Genomic DNA, 25,273 nt, shown 5'->3' with positions numbered 1-25,273 from the left:
GTACATGTACGTTAGTTGTTTGATTTTAATTTACACGAAACTCTTAAAAGGACAGAGAATAAATATATGGATCATACTCATAGTAAAAAAAACACTCGTTAGTTGTTTGTTTTTGAAGAGTTTCATAATATTCACATCAGAAAATAAATGGATCATGGTAAAACAAAACACACATAAATATAAGAGCAGCCGAGCCAATGAAATGAGTAAATAAAAGAAAAAAAAAATACCTTTGCGCTCTGTGCACGTTTTTCCTCGAAGTGGACCGGCGTTATCGGGAAGTACAGTGGAGCGCTACAGGTGTCATCAGTACAGGTGTCATCAGATGTCAAGTCTTCAAAGGTGGGGCTTCTTGGTCTCCATCGCGATGTCGACGTCAGAGCTCTGAGATATACCATTATACTCACGGGGGTGTCAATTGCTTTGACCGGCACTGTTATACATGTAGTACGATGCTTTTCAATGAGTTTTTGAGGAACAAGTGACAGAATTATTCACGAACGCTTTGGGGCAATCATAGAAACCATCCTACAGGGTTCAGCAGAGGGGAACCAGAGAGAGAAATGAGCTGATAATATCCACCACAATATTGAGTCACAGGCCATTGCACATGAGAGGGCTTGATGGAGGGATAACAGCTAAGTAATGAAAAAATTCCTTCCAAAAACATTTCATTGAAAATATAAAAAGGCAATTTGTTACGACCTTGGGTGGTGTTGTACAATTAATAACAGTGAGTGAGTGCAAATAACGTTGATAACGTTTAAAGAGACCGATATATTACATTAGCTCTACAGGCTAGGACTTACAAGAAAAGGAATGGATACAGAAACACAAGTCACTGCTTTTACATATCACACAATTTATTGCCGACCTAAAACCATAATCAGCAGGCTCACACGTCTTTCTGTTTTGTACTGTAACAGTCTGGCAACAAGTCATCATTACTAAAAGGAATGCTCAAAAATATGTGCTCCTTCCCCCTTTGTTTTTGTTGTAAGAAATTTTTTTTGTCATACCATTTCATGACAACAGATTGCAACGTCCGAATTCAGTTTTACAAGGTCCTGCAAAAAATAATTTACAAAAAAAGTATTTACATGTCCCTTACAAGTGGCACATATTTTTGTGCACCCATGTTTTGTCATAAATGCATTGATTCGAGTAGGCATCTCTGTTAAGCTAGACCCCCTCCCCAAGAAAACAATCATTATTCCGATTATCAACAATTGGAAAACAGCAGTTACATTACAATGTATACAATACACATAAGACTTGTTGTTCTTGAGTGGTATTTTGTTCCACACAAAATTGACATAGCCACCACTTATTTAACACCCTTCATGTAAAGGCCAACCCTGTTTAAATGATCTCTGAGATGGAATAATTATTTCTGTACAAATGTGCCCAGATATATTTACTGTTGCCTATATGAAAAGAAAGGAAATGCAGCTTTCCCTACATAGGATATTCCTGTGCACACCAAACTTGACATGTGTGTTGGGGAAAACATGTACATGTTTGTGTACATGTGTGTACATGTACTGCATGTGCAGGTGGTACTAAGTAATTGTATAATAGGTTGTGGCAGGTACAGTTATAATATCCAGAATTCCACATTGTGATAACTGTCCACAAGGGCAAAATACATACTGAAATATATCAGGACACATACGGACAAATTAACAAATGTTCATCCCATGTCACACCCAAACAGAGTGTGGCAAGTCCTTAGATCACTGGTACACGATGGGTACTAGTTCTTAAGAACTGAGGCATAGAAGTTTAGTAACAAATCATTTGGCAACACAGTTTGCTTACGTGTATTCCTCAAGAGTTAATCCCAACCGAGGCCATGTGGATTTAGTGCCTATAACAATAGTTTGCCATTAGACTTTGCTTTGCCGTTTGTATTCCCTGGTAGAGTTACAGTGTAACACTACATCTAGCCAAAACATCTGACCAAAGGCTACATGCATGTACATTTGTAGCTGACTGTGAAACTCACAAAAAGTCAGAGAAGGTCTTGGATTACAACAGGTTGTTGAACTGAGGACATCGTCTGGCTCTTTTGAAGCCAAGGACTAAAAGAGAACCTGCATTTGAAGATGAACCTTCCCAGTGATCTCTTTTTCAAAAAAATCTCAAGTTAGATGGAAGGACACTAACACACACTGTAACTAACAAGGCAATGTTTGAGTCAGGCGTGAGTTCCAGACTAGTTCATGAACTTCAAAAGTGGTATCGCAGCCAAACGTTTGACAAAATGTACACACGATCAGGATTCTGGATGAATAAGACATTTTACCATGTCTACATTGTATCTTAGAGGACAAAATACACAATGACTTAGTATACATTTACAATATTAGCAATATGTAGTACATAATTCAGTTATTGTACCTATCAGCTTCATGGATCAAGGATGTCATGACCACAAAATACCCTTACCTATGTTCATCTTAAAGGGCATTTGAAAATACTACTTTACTTAGCTACTTTATGGCTTCTGCTGTATTTTAGAAAGCCATAACTTGTACTAATACTCTCCCCTTTCTGAGGTTTTCCATGAAAATGTGTCAAAAAGTGCTTATATAATCTTACAGTGTAGAAGCATTTTCCCAACCTTCACAACCAGGACACTACAAACCCTGGAGGCTGAAGGAGACACTTAACGGCATTAACATGACTTCCAGAAAAGCATTTAGCCAGAGCACATCCTTCCAATTTCTGCTCCAAACAGCTTGGGTACCAGAATTTGACTTGACCGCTGTCTTTTTAAAAGCATGATAAGTAAAGCAGATTCACTACGTTATCTGGTCAGTGTTTTTTGGCTATTTCTCTCGCTGTCATATTTCCAGCTGGATGGATTTCTCTGATTGTAAAGCCATGATAACAGAACATTCCAGTGGAAATCTCCGTCCCCTATAGTTCCACATGTAAAGCCCAGAATCTAGGCGACGACTGTTATGACTTTGAGCCCCCGGTGAAGGCTACAGGTGTTCCAAAGTTGAACGCCATTGGGACGTTCTGCTGGGGGAACTGGTAGCCTCCCTGCTGTTCAATCCTCTTCGATTCTGCGGAGTTGTGAAAATAAAATAATAAAGTCTTTAGATGTGGACAGAGAAAAAAATTTGACGAAGAAAGACAAGGAAGGGAAAAGTTTTTGTTTACATTCACTGATACAAAAAAGTTCGTAAGTTCCAAAAGTTTCCATAAAACAAAAAACAGTAATTTTCGAGGGCATTCAGTAACGAAAACAACTACATCACAATGATGCATATATGTACTGTATAGACATCACTTGCAACACGTTTTTTCTTTTAAACAAGTTTTAAAAAAAAGATTCTCAAATTTCTATGCCAAAGTTTAATGTTCTGACATAAAAAAAAGACTTAGTCTACTAATGCATAATCTACTTGGTTCCTTGAGTTTGCTGTCTGACCACAGACTGACCACAGGATGATTGACTCACCAGCTGCAGCTTGCCTCTGGTCAGCCATGACAATGACCTCCTTCAGTTCCTTGACCTGCTCTTCGTTGAGATGTGATGTCAGAGCGTTGTACCAGGCTGGCTCTCTGCTCTGTAGAGCTGTCATACACAATACACAGTACACAAGGATCAGGATATATACTTGTGCATGTAGTAAGATGGTTTATCATTAGTATCACATAGTAGTAGTAGTAGTAGTAGTACATGTAGTACCAGTAGTAGTACCGGTAGTACTACTTGTAGCATGTAATAGTAGTATTAGTAATAGTAGTACTAGTAGTAGGAGGACATACATGTATAGTAGTACCAGTAGTAGTAGTACTAGTAGTAGTGGTAGTAGTAGTTTGTAGTAGTAGTAGTAGTAGTAGTAGTAGTAGAAGTAGTACAAATGTAGCAGGAATAGGCCAGCAGTCAACTAGTCTTCATACCACATTTCCAGTCAGCTCTATCCAGTGTGTCACTTCTGATTACGCCATACATTTCAATGCCTGTCTTGGATGACGCGATTAACAGATTTTGTGGTCTCATTGTTTTTTGTGGTGACCATCAGCCATGATCTGGCATGGCACATTCTCTCTATGACAAGTCAAACTGACGACAGTAAATACATGTATCATCTTGTACCACCACCACTTACTCTGCATGACACTCTTAAAGATGACAAACTCGTCCACGGTGCAGTCGTCCTCGTCTAGCGGAGTCAGGTAACTCTCCAGCGGGGTCTCCTCTGCATCGTCCTCCCAGTCTTCATCATCAAGTTCTCCTGCCTACACAAACAGCAGCAAGCCAGGAAATTCACATTTTCTGCTCTTAAAAATACTTGATATATAGTTTCATTCAAAAGCACAGAGGTTAAATGAACCATTGAGAGAACATGTACACATACATGCAGTGATATCTGATTTCTTATGTGATTTTTTTTTTCAGTTCAGATGGTTCTATCAAATCTGGCAATTCCTCAGAAAAGTTGTTAAATCTTGACCCTCTGAAACACTATTTCCTGCCATTTTGAGGGGCAAATTTAGCTCATACACTTCATAACATAACTTTCCATATCTTCACATGCCGATTTTTGTCCATCAAATATGACATACTGGGCATAAGTTTTGTCTGTCATGAGTGGCGAATTTCTGTCAGACGACAGAAAGACAGATGCTGGCTAGAACACTGCACAAGACTCACCCTCTTAGCCAAGGCTTCCAGGTACTCCTGTCCATCCTCATCTATCTCATCCTCATCACTCGCCAGCTCTTCTGCATGGAGACAACAGGCAGTGTTAAAAGGGAGCAGTAACTACACACCTGGATACATGTTGTTATACAGGTACATTTTCTACAGTTTTTGTATGCATGAGAATATTTTCAATATATGCAGATTGGCTGTGAGCATATCTAAATATTTTCATTTCATTTCGTGAATCCACTTAATTAATTTTTTTATTGCCCCAGCATTGTCCCGAAAATGAATTTTTAATTGTCCTGAAGTGAGGTTGAACTGTACCAATCTGTTTCTCGGGAAGTATGTATGACAACAACTTGAAGTCAACTTTATTTTGCTTAATATGTTCTGACTCCCAGGCACACAATAATTGCAGAGTAGACAAGAAATTTGGGAGGCCTTTCCGAGCCAAAAGCCAGGACGAATGCCTGATCAACGAAAGTAGGGCTGACTTTCTGATGTTGATTATTTTTCTATTTTCCCCAAAATCTCCCAAATTGACTTTTCAGTTGTCCCAGCCTACATGTAAATTTTAGTGGTCGATGGCCATCGGGACCCTGTTAATTTTGAGCCCTGTGTAGTACAGTGCTGTGAAGTTTGCTGGATGTGATTCTACAGGTGGTGAAGTTAATAATGGGTGAGACAGAAGACTTTTTACCTCCATCATAGTCCTCATCCTCCTCCCCATCATCATCATCATCCTCCCCCTCCTCCAGAGAAGCCTTGTCTGGGGAACAGGAATCCAGGAGTTAGGACTTACTCACTACGAACTACCACATAGTATAATAAACATAGCCTGGATGTCTGTGTAGTACTTATACCTGGTAGTTCTAAGCAACTTGACGATTTGTGCTGAAAAGATACTTTCATCACGTGACGTCTTGTCTTGCTTATGAAAATGACTTACAAGAGTACAAATCATAACTAAGTCAAATGGAAAGCAAAATATGATCATAATTCATATAGAGTAGGCAGAGAGCATCAGTATAAAAATACAAGCCCTCTCACAATGTTATGTTCGTACTTACCATTAAAAACACATTCCTTATGTTAAAACTATGGTAATTGTTGTGTCTAAATACACATCAAATAAACACAATTTGCACGGTACCTAGTTTTTTTCTCAGAATGTTTGCAGTACTTACGAGCATAAGCTCTCTTCAGTCCCTCAAACAGCATGAGTAGTGAAGGTAGGAAGCTCTGTGCAGCAGAGATGATGGGTTCAGGTCTGGTCTGTAGTTCCATCAGGGCACACAGGCCCAGGACACACACTTTTCTGTCATGGAGACTGGGGGTAAGATGAATACCAGAATTAAAACGGTTAGCAATTGTCTTTTCTGTAGTTCCACCACAGCACATAAGCTCAGGAGGGTTAACAGCAGTCTCAAGAGCAGAGGCCAGTATTAAGAAGTCAGTTAGACATTTTGATACGAGTTTAATATTACTCATTCGACAACAGAAAATCTGATTTCATAAATTGAGCAACAACATTCTGAATCTAATCCAAAATGAAGCAAAGACATTACAGTAAGAGATACAGCATAAGCATATGTACAAGTAAGTTTGGTACAATGTTCACTGCATTGATGACAATTGAGATTAATACAAAGTTTGTATTTTGATTTGAAGATAATACGTATCTATTCACAAACATAACTACATGTATAATGCAAATCGCTTCCAGTGAATTATCTGAAGAAAAGAAGTTGTTGAGTTGTTGCAACTACAAAATGTATTTGTGACATATGGCATAGCAGAGAACCTACCCCAGGAAGCAGTCTGTGTCCCTGAACCACTGGTCGATGAACTGTTTGGTGATGGCCTCACTGCTGTTGGGAAGTCTCATCTTCTCTAGTGTGTCCACCAGGAGGGGGGTGTTGTAGTACAGGGCTGCAATCACCTAATGGGGGGGGGGTAACTTGTAAGGGCTAATGTTGTGTTGCTAATTTCTAGTTTCAAAGGTCCTGAAAAAATTATAAGATTTGTTACTTAGATTTTGGCTCCAGTGATCCAATAAATACAATGCAAAACTGAAAAGTATCAGGGCACTAGCATTTTCACAATTATACGTTTTTTACACACATATACAATTATACAAGTACATCAAGACTGAACAAGGAAGCATGTACATGTACAACGTGTTGAAGTTAATATCAGTTTTTCTAGTGCAACAGACATGAAAACATGTTGGAAAACAATTGTTTTCATCATTCAAATGTTATCCCCCCCCCCCAAAGTCTGGAAAAGGTTTTTGCTCCGTTTTTTTCCTAGCACTTAGCTCAAATGCGTTCACTTGAATGAACATGTGAAATTGTAACAAGGGAAATCGTAGATTTCAAACCTCCGGGTTTTTTTGTGTTCTATTGGTTTAGGTTATTTGTTTGTGTGTAGTATGAAAGTTATGTGCGTAATATGTTTGTATGTGTTTGATGGCTACTGACGGTTGGTTCGGTATGGACTGTTGATGGACTGTGACTGTTGACGTGTCTCACAGTCTGACAGCCTGCACCGTCACCCGCGCCATTACCCCCGCCGTCATCCCGCGCCGTCATTGCTGCGCCGTCACCCAAAATTTTTATCGGAACCAGACACCCCTCTGTTTGACCACTTTTGAATGCTAAGACCCAAAACTGCAACCGCCCCATTCCTTAACAACATGGTAATTACCATTTTCAGCATGGCGGGGGTGTCCGTAGCACTTAAAAACCTTTTATTTCGACGCCCATAAACACATATGCAATTAAACAAAAACGTTCTGCATCATCTGCAGCCCAATAGCAATACGTATACCGAACCACAGACAAATCCGTCCAGCCGATCGCGAGAAACAGCTGCTGACAGAAATGTTTCGAACCATAGTAAAACCTCCTCGCGGAAGGATATCTCCTTCCCCGGAGGTAAAAATGATCAGACCCATGAAATTTTGGTTTGAGGTATAAAGTTGTTGCAGTATGTAAATACAACTTGTATATATTACTTGTTTCTGATGAATATTCTACAACAAACTATGTGACAGCACTGACCACTTGCAAACACATGGTCCTCAGTTCACTGGTCTTCACTTCCCGAGTTAACCTCTCCAGAGCCAGCTCTACAAACAGGGGGACACACTGTAGGGGGGAGGGAGGGAGAGGATGAAAATTAGTCAGATTGAAAACAAATCTGGCAACAGCCATTCCACACTGATTTAAACTGCTACATGTACATGTATGTCATGTGTAATAGGTTTCTTGAAAATTCGTAACATTTCCAAAGCATTGCAGGGGGTTTATGTGAAACCACTGTCAATACAATGTGTATGATTATAAGAAATTGCCCTGTCATATGTGTACAATTGTACAAAATTAGTTAACTAATTGCACATCTCTGTATTATTGTAAGATAGATTTTACTAAAATTCTTATGTACAAACCAAGAGCAGGACATGTGGAAGAACAAACCCAGAACATAAATAGTACATAACTAATTTTTAAAGCCTTAACCTTAGAATTTTCCTAATGTTTGTGTTATGTAAGGTCTAAGCTAGCTACAAGACTTAAATGATATTACTATCTTGCATCTTTACCTGATCGATGTTGCCCACACCCTTACACTGAATGAGTGAGACCTCCAGCAGTTTGGCAGCGTGGCACTCCGCATCTTCCCCTGCCTCCCCTGATGTCAGGATCTGGCAAAATAGAACCTGTCTTTATCATCTGTTCACATGTGAGAAAAGAGGCCTCCAAAAACTGGGTGCATGTGCACCTTAGTGCACCCAAATTTGGAGCTGTGCACCCAGTTTTTTTTCTACAAATATTTTTGTAGGTATTTTTGCACATTGATGTATATAATGATATTCTTGGCATCTAAATGTCAGAAAAATATTTGTTGTAGTACTTGTTTTGATTTTGAAGTTAGTTCCCATAACTTTCAGATTCAAGCTCAGAAGTGAAGCAGTAAGATCTGTAATTAGGCTTTGTTTTGTATGGTGCAACCAAAAACATTCTTGTGCTTCAATTTTTTTATGTTGGGTTCACTATAGCCAGTGCACCTATTCCCCAAAATGAATTTCTTGCCCTTGAAACTAAACATCTTCAGAAGTAACACACTGTGCTTCTTGAATTGAAAAAAAAATAGCAGAATTGTCAAGAATCCTAAGAAAAAAGGAAAAAGTTCTGATTTTTCGATGCAAATTTTCCAACATCAAAAGATAAATATGTTGTTGTCCTGATAATACTGAAGACAAAGGGCAAGAAAGGGACAAAATTTCTCTTGGTACATGTGTACATGTACAATGTGTATTACTCACAGACTTGGACATGTTGTAGACAATCTCCAGATGTTTGGGACTAGACAGGAAGGCCTGGGTGTCCACAGTGATGTAGTTGTGTATGCATGGCATCATTTCTGTCAGACATAACATTAAAAAAACACTTAAATTCTTTAGAACTTTTTTTTTCGTCATAAACACTCATAGCACATTAAGTGTTTCTATTTTTCGTATGTAGAATTATGCTGAAAATACAACTAGGAATCACCAAAAAGAATAAGAAATCTTCAGACTGGAAATTACAAGACCTTTATATCCAATGAAACTCAAGCAACTGGATAGATTTTAGAAACTGTCGAATGTTTCAAGTAGCACCCACTACAGGTATAAGTAACTTACACTAGTTTCTAATTTCTCCACAACTACCCACTTACAATACTTCCTTTAGGCATGAACTCCCCATCAATCATCAAAATCACCTCCCACCCACCATGCAACCAAAGCTGTAGACAGTAGTATAGTTTATAGTATAGTGCCCTGCTTGTTTACCTGTGAAATAGTCAAAGGCCACCTCTTTGAAGTTCTCATACAGCAGGTAGAGAACCTGCCACATGTTCTGGGACACACTGGAGCACGTCAGACTGTAGATCAGAGACAGGATCTCCTCATAGAACTCTGCAGGACAAAAAAAAAGTTTTAAACTAGTGTATGTGGTTTTATTTTCACCATTTTCGCAGTGACCACTCCATAGTAACTTCATGATATATGCCTCCCTTGTACGACTTCAACTGTTTCAAAAGCAAATTTAAAACCACCAGGCAACTCCCCGTTTTCTCCTACTGCAAAATATTGAGTACAATCATGCAATGTTTTACGGTATTTCATGAAACACTTATATAGTTGGGTCCTGTTTCAATAGAAGGGTCCTGTTTCAAACATTTAGCTGCAAAATGTTGTAAACAAAGTTTTGATTTTCATTTCTATACAGTTCTTTGGACAAACTATTTTTCACACTAAAAAAGACTCCTCTTAACATTATAACCTTCTCCTTGCTAACTAACCTCCATAACCAAAAAATGTGCCAAAAGGCCTCTTCAGAAGGTTAAACTATAAAAGTGAAGTACACCCATCATGGCCGTAGTATAAAGAATGTGACTCTCACCTAAGACCTGCTGCTGCAGCACCAGTCCAACCACTTTCAACACCACTGCCTCCAGATGAACCATAATCTGTGCACAGAGAACAGGTGGAACAAACCATAAGCTTATGAACACAACAAGAATATTCACAGAAAATTGTCAAACAACAGAAGAATCTTATTCAAGAAATTTTTGGCTAGACCTAAGGCGTGAAGCCATTTTACATCCCACCTCTTTGTGATCCTCCATGACTGTGAGAATAGTTTCTATGGTGTTGAGGAGACCCATGGCAGTGATGGCCTTGTCTTCGTTGCCAGAGTCCTCACTGTCAATACACTGGGCAAATGTGTCCGCCTGAAGAGAAGGCAGCAAAGACAAGTGTTAGGGAAGACTTTCCAACACTCTGCCAAAGTATTACAATTCTTCAAATTTAAGAGTTGGAATTGGCTACAGTAAGAACAGAAAGTAGTACAATGTTTATACTTTTTTACTAAACATACCTCTTGATAGAACTGTCTAAAGGCTTGCAATGCAAACCTTGAATTATACAGCAGCGCTATGAGAGTTTGAGTTATTTTTTCCTCAAGTAAAATGTTGTCCATAGCAGCCTGATGGTTTCACCAAACAAAAGGAACGGAGAGTAATCGCGATTTAAGTCTTAGCTCACTAAGAGCTAATTTCCTACTGGTTGTAACAGAGAAGACAGACGCTATGTACAGTATTTACAGGTTCATTATACCGGGTAAATTCCCATAGCTCCTTTGGACAAGCACAATGAACCGTGGACCACGACTTAACATCCACACTGCGACCTTCCAGTAGCATGCATGTCGGGTGAGCAACAACAGCCGAGATTTGAACTCCCAACCTCTTGGTCCAGAGGAAGGGTTGCTAACCACTGGACTACACATGCTAGGTTTCCCAGTGACAGAAAAAGAAGCCCATCTCACCAGATGTTGAGTCATCTCCACAGCGATGATAGCACACTGCTCTGTGTAGGTACAGATGAGCTTCTGCATGACTGTGGTCAGGTCATCATTCTCTGTCTCCCTGATGATCACCAACAGTTCCTGGATCACAGGGCGCACGTGGGGCTCCACAAACTCCTTAGCTACAGACACAAGAAAAACCCAGGTGTGAGTGGTTCAAACCTTACAGTCTGGTCCCGGGGTTGACATCTTGAAAAGGTGATAGTCACCTGTTATGACATCCTTTCTACAGACACAGAACAAGAATTTTTTTTTACTTTTTCAGAAGTATTGCCTACTATTGGAGGGTCCCCTCATGCATTTCCAGAAAAAATATAAAGGAATGTACATGCACCAACTAAGATTCACTTACACACAGACTCTGTTGTTCTACTCTTGAAGAAAATAGAGAATACAACAAACTAAACTCTCCTGTATGATGCATGAATACTTGGGCCAGCAAAATTGATACTAAAAGACTCTTTTGTACTAAATAAAACAAACACTGCAAGTACATGTTTCACATGTAACTTACTACTACAATAGTTGCTATTGGCAGATTGAACCTTGACAGTGGTAGAAATACTTTTTCAGAATGTTAAAATTTTGTTTTGCATTTCTGAAATACTTTCTGCAAAATACACATTTACCAGTCTGGACCTATACAAAATTGCATGTTGGCAAACATTTTATGTGCAATTTGAAAAATACTAACATGCAAAATTACTTGTATATTAGAGAGTTAACACGAAAGCCGATACTGTTGAACCTGAAGCCTGATTTTTTCATTCTGCTGTGCATAATTGCAGGTTGCTTAGTTTTTCATCCTGCAATATTGAAAATGTCTCTGCAAAATTTGGACTGCAGGTGGGTGGCTGACCTTTTGGCTGGTGGGTGATGAGCATCTGCAGTGCGATGGCAGCCTCCACTTTGACTGGCATCTCCTTCTCCTGAGTCAGACACATGTGCACCAGCTCCAGGGCTGACTTCAGGTTCTCCTCACTCTTCCACTGAACCTCACAGAAATAGTGCAGCACCCAACAGGCCTGGGGAGAGACATTATACAGTCAAATGTGTCTAAGGAAAAGTGGTCATCTTAGACAAGTGGTCTTCTTATACACAAAGCGTGGCATCAAAACAACACAGAGAACAGCTAAATTTCCACCAATTTTACAATAGACTACCCCATAGACCCAAAGTGACCCAGCCTGTGCCATTTTACATTGCACAAAGACTGTCCTGTTGTCGAAATTTATGGAAATCAGCCAATGCCATCAATACTTTTCACTATTTAGGCCATGTTGATTTGATTATATGGATGACATCCTCTGGGAACCCCAAAACTGATGCGCGCGTGCGAATAAAAAAAAAGTTTTGAAAAAAAAAAAAAGTTGCTTTCACTATGAAATCTACGTGGTCATGAAGGTTGAACAAATGGCACAGAATATGTTATGGCGAATAATCTACTCTTCGAATTCATTTCTTTACATTTTTGTCTTTTTTCCTTTGATTTTGGCATTCTATGACATTGGTATCGTTTCTAAATGTTTTCCTTGCAACATATGGTATATTTTTGCTCATTTAGCAACTGTTTTGCACAATTTACAGTATGGTTGAAAACTTTTTTTTTTGGAAACGGCCGAAAATTCATGCGGGCGCGGATGTCATCCATATAATCAAATCAACATGACCTTATAAAAAAAATTATCGCCACACGCTTGAAAATAACATGGTAGGAAGATGTTGGGCCATGTGAGGTCCAAAATAGTGTCAGTTGTGATTGCGTTGGACAAGTGGTCAGCTTAGGCAAGTGCCTTAATTTTTACGTCTATGTACTTACCCGAGCCCTCATGTAGCCAAGCTCATTTCTGAAGAGCGGGAACACAAAATTCTGCAGCATGGACTCCATCTGGTCTTTGTAGATCTTTTTCTGATAAAAAAAACACAGTGATACAAAACTAAAATTTTAGCATGGGTATTGCAATTAATTTGTATCTTTATCTGTATAGCCATTATAACTGGCCAGCTGGCTATAATACACCAAACTACTTGTTACACCTAACCCTTGAACATCTAACTCTAAACATTCTTTAAAGCTATATCTAGTTAGGATGCCTGTACTTGATGGCAGCAAGTTCCACTCTACGAAGTTCTAGGGAAAAAAATCAGTTTTTGAGCACTTCAAGGCATTTATGCTTTCTTTAAACTTGCAGACATACAGAGGGCAGTTTTTCTTCAAATCTGGCATCCAACCCCCATCGGAGACGGGATACATACAAGCAGATTTACGCAGAGGAGGTCTCCTTACCTTCAGCAGTATGTCTGCACATGTTCCTATCATGTGGAGAGCTCCGTCCTTCAGCCGAGGGTCTGTGTTCGCTTCTGTCAGGGCCTGAAAAAACAGCAAAACAAACCATAGCTATAGACTGTTCAAGAATTTTATAATTTTGTGAATTATGCCTAAAGCTTTCATGTTAGAAATACAGGTTATCAAGTTTTTATATTCATACATCAAAGAAGGAAATACACCTAAAAGAGATAGCACACTCAAGTTAAAAGGACTCATTTCAATGATAACACTTACATACATGTACAACAAAAAACAGACTCTTCAAAATGAAAAACAAACATCTAATAAAATGTAATAAAGAACAAAGATATTGAAAGATTATGAAGGGCAAGTCCAGTTCCCCACCCTGTAACACTTTTGATTCCTGATTATTTTTTTTTTATAAATACCAACCTTCATACAGAATCCCATGGTTTTCTGGAGGACATCTTTTCTCTTGGAGGTGGTGGAGTGGAGGAGGGTCTGGGCAGCCGTTACAGGAGACACAAAGTCTTCAAACACGTCTGGACAAAAACAGACAGCACACTGGTCATGGCTACTACATGTATACATGTACTTCATGTGTTGGCAATACAGCTTACCAACAGTATTGTCATAAACTACATTTGGTAACTGCTGTGACTGCTGATTTGACACATGGCTCAATGAATTTCAGACACAAAGTCTTCAAAGAACATTTTTTTTTACAATTTGTAAACTTTGTTGTCCTTAAAACCATACTTTTACATCAATGAAGTCAGTCAAATGCTTTAGTAATTTTTTCAGGACCGTCATCTAAAATATAACATTTATTTCCCTAGGTGCAAATAGCCAGGATTCTCCTTCATATCCTTGTGACATCCTTACCAAACTTCATGCGGATGTACTCATACGGGTCCTCCTTCCACAGCAGATCATCCTCGTCTGTGTAACACATCAGGGGGAACACTACCTCACAGATAATGTCCTGGAGAAGAGGCACAGACACTAGTTATCTCACCACTACAGCTGTGTGCAGAAGCAAATTTTAGGAACAGGTACATAGGTTTAGGTACAAGATCAGATCAGACAAGTTTGACCAATCATCTGCAAGTTGTACAATTTTTGGTGTCCAATCTGTCCTTTTGGGAGGATAAATTGTTGTATGAGGCTTTATAATTATATACAGTAGTTTAATCTAAAATTTTCCCCTTTGAAATGCAATTTTTTCAGTTTAGTGTAAACAAATTGGCATCCACTAATGTTTTATTTTGTTCAGGTACAGGTACAATAGATGTTCAGTTTTGGGCTTGATACTTGTGATCCATTGCATCTGGGTATAAACTGCAAAGTTTTGATTTTTCCAACAATTATTATACAACTTTGTACAGTTACAAACCAAAATGAGCATCAATCAGTGCAGCTACATGTTTCTAATGTCTGTAGTACTGTAGCTACAGGTACATGTTGTACGTACCACCATGTGGTTCTTGAGGACCTTCCAGCAGACTGCGTGGCTCACACCGGTGTTCAGGTAGTTCAGCGTCTGCTGCAGAACCCGCGGAGTCACGTACTCCTTCCGCCGGTACGCCTCCAGGACCTTCAGCAGTACACCCAGGATACGCTCTGGTGGACAGAACAGTTCACGTTCTTTCAGAGCGCTTTTTCGTTTGATATTTTCCGTTTGACCACAAGTTCAAGTTCAAAGATGTTTTAGACTATATATCTTCTGCAATTCATGCCTGTTGGTACATTAAGCTATATGACAAAATTGAAAATAGGATAATTGGAAAATTATGGAAAGACAACATTTGATATTTTACATGTAGCAACAGACTATGAGGAGAAAATGTAGAATGTAACAATGACAATTCTGTAATACTATTCAAGAAATACTATGCTAATTCTGTCTAAGTGAGGTTCAAATATTTGTGGTGAAGAGTTGCCTACCTGAGAAGGTTTTGATGTACCACTCTGCAAAACTGTTGTATTCCTTGGTGACATTACCAGGGCTGCCATATCTAGGAAAGACGACATTTTCAAAAAAATGTTTATTTGGATTCTTCTTGATTGAAAGGACCTTTGTATGTTAAATTAATTGTCGATATCCTTGTTCTAAGCTTGTTCTATGAATAAGTAAATTAACTACATTGTATCACAGATAGAAAAGATGGCTTTATCACATGCGACACAAGTCACGTGTCCTAAACATGTTTCCGAAGGTCCAAATTGAAAGACATGACTTGAAGCTATTTGCATTAAATATCAAGTATGGCCCTAAAAGCTGTCATTGTCGATTGGTTGTGAAAATCGTCTTTTTTAAAAAGGTTACCTTTCAAAAACTCTTGCTAGAATGTGCATGGCCCACTTCTTACACTTCCACCAGGGGAGGTCTGGTCTCTCATCCTCGTCAATCTGCAGTGTGTGCTGCAGTAAAAACACAACAGTCATCATTAAAACAATCCATTGCATTGTAAAACAATGATTGTAAATCATGAATCTTTTACAGTGGTTTCATTTCACAGCAGGGGGAATAGCAAGGTTTTCACTATGTTTTACATTCCCAGTTAAAACAATTCTGTAGTACGGTAGTCATAAAAGAAAGGCATATTTGCAATGTCATGAATTCAGTGGAGCAGTCATTACGAAAATGAACAGCCGCAAAAGTTTCAAAATTTACAACTGAACTATGCTAATGTTTGGTTGAAAAGGCTGTTCATGGGTTTTCCCCTATTCTCTTACTGTATCTCCCAAGTCCACATCCACAAACATGATGTGGGAATTCCTCGTTTTCAACAATAATAAAAACAGGAAACATTTTCACTTTCACTGGCTAAACAAAAACATTTTCCTGACTCTTAAGTTGATTCCTCTTCATTATCTGATTTTCCATAATGTTATAGCTGATGCACACAGGAAAACATCTTATGCACACACTAAGAGAAGAGAATTTTGCGTACCTCGGGTATAGGACGTTCCATAATCTGTTGGAGTGACTTGACCCACTGCTGGAAGATAGGCCGTGTGACCAGGTCCTGTTGCAGGAAGTACTGGAGGGTATACAAGGAAAACATTTGAAAGGCATCCAACACAATTTCTGGGCAACAAAGCAAAAAAAAAAAATGTTCTGGATGAGGAAATCTGTTTGATATTGACATTTATTGCCTTCATAGTTGAAGCAATAGACCAATCCTGAAGCCCCGCCCATCTCCATCAAAACATAGAAATGTAAACCTTTGACAGACATGCAGCCAAGTTCTCATTGGTCGAACTGCTAATTGCCCTTCTCTCATTAGGCCACACCAATTTAATTTCTTGGTTAACGGATTTTTCTAGAAAAAAAATGGAGCGGGCGGGCGAAAAAAAAATAAAAATAAAAATTTGAGACCACCTGCCATGCAGCCATGTAGTAAGCAATCCATTAAGTTTTAAGTTACAAAATGATATAAGATATTATATTAGACACTTATTGAACTGAAAGGACCATTACTACATGTATATGAGCAACTTCTCTTACATCCCTTTACAATTATTCGTATTATTTTGCAAGATACACATCTTTACTGTATGAACAACAAACTGTCAGTTGACAAGACTCCCATTCAACTGGTTTCACTTTTATTCATCTTTCAATGTTCCAAAGAGTGGTTTAAATCAGGGTGCTCTGTTCAGATCCCATTGTTTTCTTAGTTCAGGGCACACAGCTTACCACTGGGCTGGGCATTCTATTGTGTCTGGCTGATATGGAAGTTATTTAGAGCTTGAAATTTACAATATCCTAAATATATGCTTTAGACAAATTTCCAGGAATGTGTAAAAGTTATTGGCAAAAGAATTAACTACTTTTACAGATATTTTATTTATTTTTTTATCTTTCCCCAATTCCCAAATACTACCGGTAGTATACATTTTATATTTCCCATTATACACTTTAGGTATGCTACAGCTACATTATACTTAGCCATCATTCAAACAAATAGCCACATTGACACACTCTTCAAGTTGCCACAAATTCAATGGTCTAGGGTTTCACTATAAAGTCTTTGATGTATGGGGATTTTTATTTGTAGGGGGAATCACTTTATTAAAACCTTTAGATGTAATAATCGATGCATTATTTGCAATTGTACTCCTGTTTATAGGTGTCTAAATAAGATGTAACTTTGTTAGAATGCCACATGCACATGTAGTATTTTTCACAGAGTAATTTCTATAATTAAAAGAACCTGTTTCCCCCTACTTGAAGTGGACTCTTCCGGCCGCGAGAAAGTTGCTTTAGTGAATGGACTTACGTGCATGGAGGACTTTTTACTTTGCCAAATTCCCATGTTTGTGGTAGGATTTTGTACTTTTTGAGAGTAGTACAGTTTGTGATGCCAGAATACATTGTTATGTCGTGTTATTTTTACATATTCCCTGGAAAAAAGATCGTTTTGAAGGTGTGTGTGCATGTGCCGCCCAGGCCGAGTTTATACGTTCGGCCGATTACTTTCCGTTACTAGCACATGTTTCCGACACAATACGTGTTTCTAAATGAAATATAATATATATCTAAAAGGGAGATGATATGTTGTTACAGGCACGATGACTTAGTAAATCTGCCGTACGTTTGACTGTCGTCAGTGAAGTTTTGTCACATGAATGGTGACATGTGCAAAGGGGGTGGGGGGCGAGTTCTATATCAAAAGAATGTTTTTTGACGAACTTTTGAAGAGGCAACCTAGCTTTCCGAACAAATTGCACTCAGAAAAATGTTTCTGCCTTGAAGCAATGTATTTTTAACGCTGTTAACTATGCCCAAATTTTGAAAAATTACAACGTACGGGGTGGATTTTGGGGCCGCAATTCGGGACCCGAGAGTATGGATTTTTGTTCTGTTTTTATTTTTATTTCATTTTGGCAAAAAAACGAAGCGGCGAATCCGTTAACCAAGGAAATAAATTGGTGTGGCCTTAGAAGTAATTGAACTTCTATGTACATTTGGGATCAGTCTTTTCTGTGGTTCAGTACCAATACAATAGATTATGCATATTTGTGGTGACAGGACTTTGCAGTGAAAGAATCATTGCAAAAACATGAATATAATAAAAACAGCAATAATTTCATTATCTAGGGTACCTGAACCTACCCACCTGGATCAGGGCATAGAAAATCTTGAGGATTTGTTTCTGGATGAGAACGGAAGCCTGTGATTGGTCGGGGATGAGCTGGTTCAGTCTCTCGTGCAGGACGGGGAGGAAAACTGTCATGGCGGCGTTCAGCGGGGCGCGCTCCTCGGGCTTCTTGTACCTGTCCCATTGGGCACGTGACGGACTAGTTAAACTCAGTAGCATCGCTCATGGATTTCCACAAGTTAGATAATTACATAATGGAACATCATGCTAAAGGTAAGACCAGTGACTTCTTGAAAAATCCTTACACCACCACTACTATGCACCCATAACTCTAGTATGTAACTGCAAGTACAATTTATTTTCATATCATAACTGTTAAACATAATAGAGGACTCTAGTATCCAACAGAACCACAATTGCATAGTTTAGTATCATGTCTAAATCAGAGAATTCAGACTTTCAGGAAGCATGTAATCAATGGCTTTTTGAATTCCCCCATGTCAATGTGGCTCTGGCCAAATTTTTATAGCTTTCATTTCCTGTCATCCTGCCTGTCAATCTTCCTGCACCCATTTGCTGTCAACCTACTCTTGTCTGGAAAAACAGACACAAACCCACAGCTCAGTCACCCAAAATAATACTTCTATATGAGAAGTAATCAACTCAACCATTAGATTGATAGATTCCAACATCATGAACTTCTTATATCATCTTTGTATGGATGACAGTTTGGGGGATTTGACCATCAAAATGACAACTTACTCGTAGTTCTTGACCAGTTGGTAAATGCTGAGAAGTGCCCCCAGCCATGTGTTGGGCTGGTTGGAGGTGATGTAGGTCTTGAGCTTCTGGATGACGTCGTGCCAGCGGCCGGGGTAGTCATGTTTCAGGATGTGACTCATGCACGTGCCCAGCTGCACCCTGGGAAATATGGGAGATACCATTTTAAGTTGCAAGAAAATGCACTTGAAGGCAATCAATGCAAGTTCAAGGTGGCAAAACTGGAAATATTGTGATTTGTGAATAAGGCAATCTGCATGATATTGACCCTAACTGCCCCACATCAGCAAAACTGCATCAGTATTTCATACTTTGTTCATGATGAATCCTTTATTTTCTTGGTTGTACCCCAAAAATCAGCCCAGGATCCTACCAGTAACCTTTCTCTGTCACAGCTTTTGATATTTTCGCTCCATGAATGCCGATATACATCGGAAAAGTGTTGTTTCAGCTTAAAAGCCCTAAAAACTGCATTGGGCACCTTTCAATATGAAGTCAATACTTAGACCTAGGAAACTGACATTCTAGACAAAAGGACAGTATCTATCATATTTTATATCGGATATCATCCTTTAAAGGTGAAGCCCCAGAGAGCTGTCCTTACCTGACCAGATCAGGTGCCTGAATGATGGCCTCCACCAGGTTATTGCGGATGAGGGTGCGGTCCTGCTCGTGGATGTTGAACGCCAGCGGCTCGCCCACGTTAGAGTGGCGCTCGTGCCAATACTGCGAGATCATGTTCTTCAGGTAGATCACACCTGAGAATAGAAATATGAAGATACTGAATGATCCTAAAATGCATGTAGCATGTAGCAGTGTGGATACATTTAGTTGTAGATTGTTGAATGATTTTGATGCTGTAGATTTTTAATAAGATAAGTTATGACAGGACCTGTCACCAATAAGTGACATGGATCTACAATAACTTTTTCTATAGCAGGACAGCTGAATTTAGCAGGACACATGCACAAGTGTTCTCACAATGCCCTCAGCTGTGATTGTACAACACATGTGATCGGCACTAAGTTAAACCTTTTGTGCATTCAGAAGTGGTTGCTCTTCTTTCTTGTTATCTATTCAGGGCTCAAAATACTGGGTGCATGTGCACCTTAGTGCACACAAATTTGAAGTTGTGCACCCAATTTTTTTCTGTGGGTGCACTGGTTAAAATATACCTACAAAATAGTTTTGTAGGTATTTTTGTACATAATAAATTATAATAGTATGCAGGATATTCTTAGCATCTAAGTGTCAGAAAAGTAATAAAATTTTTGTTGTAGTACTTGTTTAAGATTTAGCTCCCATTTCAGATTCAAGCTCAGAAGAGGAGCAGTAAGATCTGTAATTAGGTTTTCTTTTATATGGAGCACCCAAAAAATTTTTTGTGTGCCTAATTTTTTAGGTTGGGTGCACCAGTGCACCTATTCCCAAAAATGAATTTTGAGCCCTGCTATTGTATGTTGTATTAGATGGGTAACTCGTCTCTCTTTGCAGCCAAGTGCAGAATGTGTGAAAAGGCTTAAGCCAAGGGCAAGAGTCTTGGATAACTGCCATGTAGCACAAAGTCAGGCCACAAATATACACCAGTAATGATGTATCCCTGGCACAGCCATTGGAGTTGATTCATTCCCACCAGTGTTTACATGTACATGTACTTCTACTCTGTTCTCTCACCTGCTTGGCGTACCGGCATGGCCACCTGGTCTGTCATCACTACTTGCAGCAGCAAGGGGGCAAAGCCAATTATCTTGTGCATCTAGAGATAGAGAAAGCAAAACATAAAGTCATCAACAGAACATGTTACATGCGCCTTATTGTAATAAGGTTTCATGTGTTCTTGTGGAGCCTTATCCGTGGCTAAAAACTGTAGAAAGTCCCTGAACAACAAAAAAAAGACATATCACATGTTGACTTGGATTTCAACAAAAATCCTCTAACTCTAAGCTTAGTATTCTCTATAAGTACCCTCTCTTTGTAACAATCAGCAGGAGATGTCTTATGTCTAGCAGGCAGTACTAGAAATGTTGGAATTGAACAATGACTGAATTGAACAATGTCAAGGCTGGATTTTTTGTTAGTCACGAATACAGACACATATACAAATCATTAATATAGGTCTAACGCAAGGTTACCAGTTTACGGTCGAATTATGGAAAATTCCATTTTTTGTGAAAACGCATGGGCAGAACTAAATATTTAACCCTTGTGAAGAAACAGTAGTTCGTCGGTTATAAAAGTGTGTGCCGTGTCATTTCTTCCCTGCGTTTTTTGTGCCGTGCCAGCTTTTATTTATTTAGTAGTAAACAGTGGAGAATTGCTCTAGGGTGACCAATTAACGGTCACTTGGACCTTTGTCCTTGTAGTGCTCTACGTATAAGCGCACATAAACAAACACTTTCTGCAAAAAAATACCGAAGTGGTCAACAACAAACCACGGGAAAATGTCAGTGTGTAGCCCACTGTCGCATGCAGTAGCGCTGTGGTGCTAAATGAGGCTGGACCTGCATTTTTCCCTTAGTAGAACGTGACATAATGGCCCAAGATGTTCCATTAAACCGTTGCAATAGATAACAAGCGTCTATGCCCCTCCAGACACAACGGAACGTCGTGAAAACCCGAGCAAACTTTTCGCTACGGACGCAGGAAGCCATTTTGGCATTTTGGCATAAATTAATGTGCAACAGCGCCACAGTGCGACTTTTACGTACCTTTCTGCAGTTTAAAACCGTGACGTCACCTGATGCAACGATGATGATGATCAAAATGGCGTTCGAAAAAACGCTAGTCGGCGAGAACTGCCACTGTACTTTTGCTTGTTTATTTCAAGGTGTTTGAAAGTTTCATACCTCACAACACCATGGATGATTGAAATAAGAAAGCCAGGTTTGATGCCAGCTATCGTTACAATTTCCTAGCATTCTTGGGATTTTAAAAAATCGACGAAATGTTGAGTATTGTATTATGTGAAAAACACAACATGCGTCCAAGGCCATGTTACCTTGCTGTCCCGTCATATCGGAAGATACTCTGCTGTGTCGCTGAATGCAAACTTATTCCCATCCAGTGAATAAATAAAAGACACATATAAGGATCATATTCATGTTATTCTTTGTTGCTCACGACCGTTGATTTTTGGCTGGTACACCTCGAAGCGTGGCCGTGTCACTAACTGACCGTAAACTGGTCCTGCACGTAAACTGGTAACCTTGCGTTACATGCATGTGATTGACTTGACTAACCCAACACTGTTTGCTTACATGTACAACAGGTCTACCAGTACACATACTGTAAGTGTTTTTGTATGATCAAAATGCCAAACTAAAAACATCATTCTGATGTCTTGTTGCAACAGTCAAGAACAAGCTTTATGCACATTGTACTTTTCATGTTGAGTCTTGAAGGCTGCAAGTATGAAAGTAATGGAAAGGAATTTGGTAACAATACTCAACAGAGTACAGGATGATTGATGTATGGAGTTCATTCAAAAGTAGACAAAGGGCTGACATTTAATCTTCCATGTACATGACACATACTGTACAGACAAAAAGAAAACTAGGACTGCAATCCTCTAAATGTTTTTTTTTTTTAGCATTCAGCCTTAAATCACACTTCTTATCTGTTTGATACCATGAAAGACTTAATGTTATATTTTTGCTTTGGAAGAAATACATGTATGCAAAGGCCAAATGTTCTTAGGTCTTTTATCTTTCTTAGACTTTCATGTGATCACAAGTGTTTCCTGGTAATAAATCACTCGCGATGAAGGGGTACATGTGCATGTACAGGGTATGAGAATACAAACTTTTATATACAATATCTTCGAAGTGCACTTTATTAAATGACTAATGACAAGATCATGAGTTTTAATATTAATGTCATGCTACAACTTCCTGAGAAATGCAGTCTGAACTGAAAATAGATCCCGGTGTTCTTATCAGTCGCATAACCGCCTGGGGTTGAGTACATGTGATAACGCACGTGGAAGGGAGTACAGCTGTTCGTGTGCACCTGACAGGCACATCACAGCCGTCATGCCTGTACCGATCACGTCCGAACCGAGCGATTGCGACATCAGCACCGCAAAATTATCCCCCGAAAAGAATAAATGTTCCTCGCGCCCTTCCCAATGCATGTTCACCTTAGTAAGCGACAATAACGGCCATGAGGGTGTGTTAGTGTTTAAAGACGCCCAACCCTACGTGGTGTGGCCGTAGATGTGACGGAATTCGCTGTCTTGACATGTGCGATCGAGGCCACACGAATTTTTCCAGCCCCCCTCCCCACACTTCTGCATGCTGGTGCACATCCCGCAAAAACCTTTCCAAACCCGACTAAATATTTTACTCATTAGACAATAAATCACCCATTTCTATGGTAATTGTAAGAGTTCTTAGCTTACAGATACAGAAATAAGTGTACTTTCTTGCTCGTAAGTTACAAGAGGGAAGTTTTGACGCGGATTTTATCGATGAAAATGTTACAAGTGTGCACGCCATGCCGCCGGCGCGACTAGGCTGCAGGTTTCCTGTACCTCCGAGAGCTTTTCCTCGGCCTGCTGCCGCAGAGTGTGGTCTATAGTGGCCTGCAGAATCTCCACGATGTTCTGGAAATCCATGGTTGTGGACCTGTCGGGATTCCGCGGGATAAAATATCTCCAGTTCCCGCTAGTTTCGTGTTAAAAAAAATACAATGTCGCACCTTCCGGCCGGCGCGAAATTTCAAAGAAGCTGGTGCGCATGTACAGAACCATATGGCAGTAAAATTGCATATTTGGGTTTTTCCTTTCGCTAAGACAGAAATTACTAAAATTATTTATAACAACATTTTTATATTTTTATTAGTTGTATGTGTCAGTACCTTTTGAGTGGAAGTTTTGGCTATAGAAAATTTAATATCTTGATTTCACGACATTACTTATTTACGACGATCGCAAATTGACGTAACAAGTGTCATGCTCTGTTAGGGTCACGTGACTTGCACTTTTTCCCGGGAAATGGCAGAAATATCATTCTGTCAATAGCAGCTAACATGATGATGTGAATAATTTTCCCACAATCGACAGGATGATCCTATCCATAGAGAAAATTTCTCTGTCACTGACAAGATCATCCCCTGGTTTACTGCTAGGAACCCCAGACTTTTTCCGTGCGTCATTTATAAGATTCATTCAGGGATTCAGTCACGCAAGCCCACTAAGGCTATTGACAGGATCATCCTGTCAATAGTGGAAGAATTTGCACTATTGACAGGATCACCCTATCAATAACAGAAAAATCATTGCCAGGATGGTCCTGCTAAATTTTCTGCTATTAACAGGATGATCCTGTCTATCTATCATTCTCAACATTTTATTTTGTCATCCTCGCCCGGCACCCCTCTTTCTTCTGCTGATCCTTACGGCTCCCTTTATAAAGAGATGATTTTACGATCCAAGATGACGTCGTCTTTATTATTATCTGGATGGACATGTTGGAAGGAACAGGAATTCCTGCACCATCAGCTGACTAGTCACAATACGGTCGCTAGAGGGCGTAACCTAACCTGGCTGAACTGCCAACAACACCGGAGAACTCTCTTTGTCGTTCACGGGCAGGTTTGTAAGTTCTAGAAAATACCGCTGCACAAGTATTTCTATCCCATATCATCATGAGGCCATATCATCATAAGGTAATCAAATAAAGAGTCCGTCTCAGAATTTGTGTTTTTTAAAGAATTTATTGCAGACAGTAGACACAAAATCACCGACAGATTGCAACGCCTTCAGGAAGCACAGTGCAAAGCAGTGAGTAATATACTAGTAGTCCAACCCATGTCACCCTACTGCTTATTGTATAGGTCCTATACTAATTACATGCATCTATCTATGCCTGCCTATTTTTAACTTCTACCAGTATGTGTTTTATTCACTACATTAGGTTACTAGTATCTTATATCTAGAACTACTTCTGTATTCAATGTGATGTTTCTAGTTATCTCTTCTAGTATATGATGCGTTTATATATAG

At 39.3% G+C, this 25,273-nt stretch overlaps 1 protein-coding gene across 1 annotated transcript; it reads right to left on the bottom strand.

Moving 5' to 3' along the window:
• Nucleotides 1-845: 845 nt before the first annotated feature.
• LOC109475526 (importin-7-like) lies at nucleotides 846-24,011 on the bottom strand. Its single transcript, XM_019776167.1, has 28 exons — nucleotides 23,801-24,011; nucleotides 20,944-21,025; nucleotides 19,874-20,027; nucleotides 19,252-19,410; nucleotides 18,508-18,664; nucleotides 16,336-16,425; nucleotides 15,708-15,802; nucleotides 15,326-15,396; nucleotides 14,853-15,001; nucleotides 14,264-14,363; nucleotides 13,811-13,920; nucleotides 13,376-13,459; nucleotides 12,908-12,997; nucleotides 11,948-12,113; nucleotides 11,050-11,210; nucleotides 10,331-10,453; nucleotides 10,123-10,189; nucleotides 9,510-9,635; nucleotides 9,000-9,097; nucleotides 8,277-8,378; nucleotides 7,735-7,821; nucleotides 6,478-6,611; nucleotides 5,857-5,999; nucleotides 5,370-5,438; nucleotides 4,676-4,746; nucleotides 4,131-4,260; nucleotides 3,476-3,592; nucleotides 846-3,077 (listed from the first exon to the last, which is right to left on the bottom strand). The coding sequence occupies exons 1-28, from the start codon at nucleotides 23,882-23,884 to the stop codon at nucleotides 2,968-2,970; spliced, it is 3,129 nt and encodes a 1,042-aa protein (XP_019631726.1). The 5' UTR covers nucleotides 23,885-24,011; the 3' UTR covers nucleotides 846-2,967.
• Nucleotides 24,012-25,273: the final 1,262 nt, after the last annotated feature.

The sequence above is a fragment of the Branchiostoma belcheri genome, unplaced genomic scaffold (assembly GCF_001625305.1).
Source record: "Branchiostoma belcheri isolate BF01 breed outbred unplaced genomic scaffold, Haploidv18h27 scaffold34, whole genome shotgun sequence".
NCBI classification, from domain to species: Eukaryota; Metazoa; Chordata; class Leptocardii; order Amphioxiformes; family Branchiostomatidae; genus Branchiostoma; species Branchiostoma belcheri.
Note: the sequence above shows the minus strand (reverse complement) of the source record. Positions and strands in the feature narration are given on the sequence as shown.

What these genes read in the sequence shown, in the direction of transcription:
- LOC109475526 (XM_019776167.1), bottom strand. Translation starts at nt 23,884, where the DNA reads ATGGATTTCCAGAACATCGTGGAGATTCTGCAGGCCACTATAGACCAC. An exon ending in TTGGCTACATGAGGGCTCGG is followed by an intron (nt 12,114 to 12,907) that starts GTAAGTACATAG and finishes GTCTCTCCCCAG; the next exon opens with GCCTGTTGGGTGCTGCACTA. An exon ending in GTGTGGGCAACATCGATCAG is followed by an intron (nt 7,822 to 8,276) that starts GTAAAGATGCAA and finishes TCCCCCCTACAG; the next exon opens with TGTGTCCCCCTGTTTGTAGA.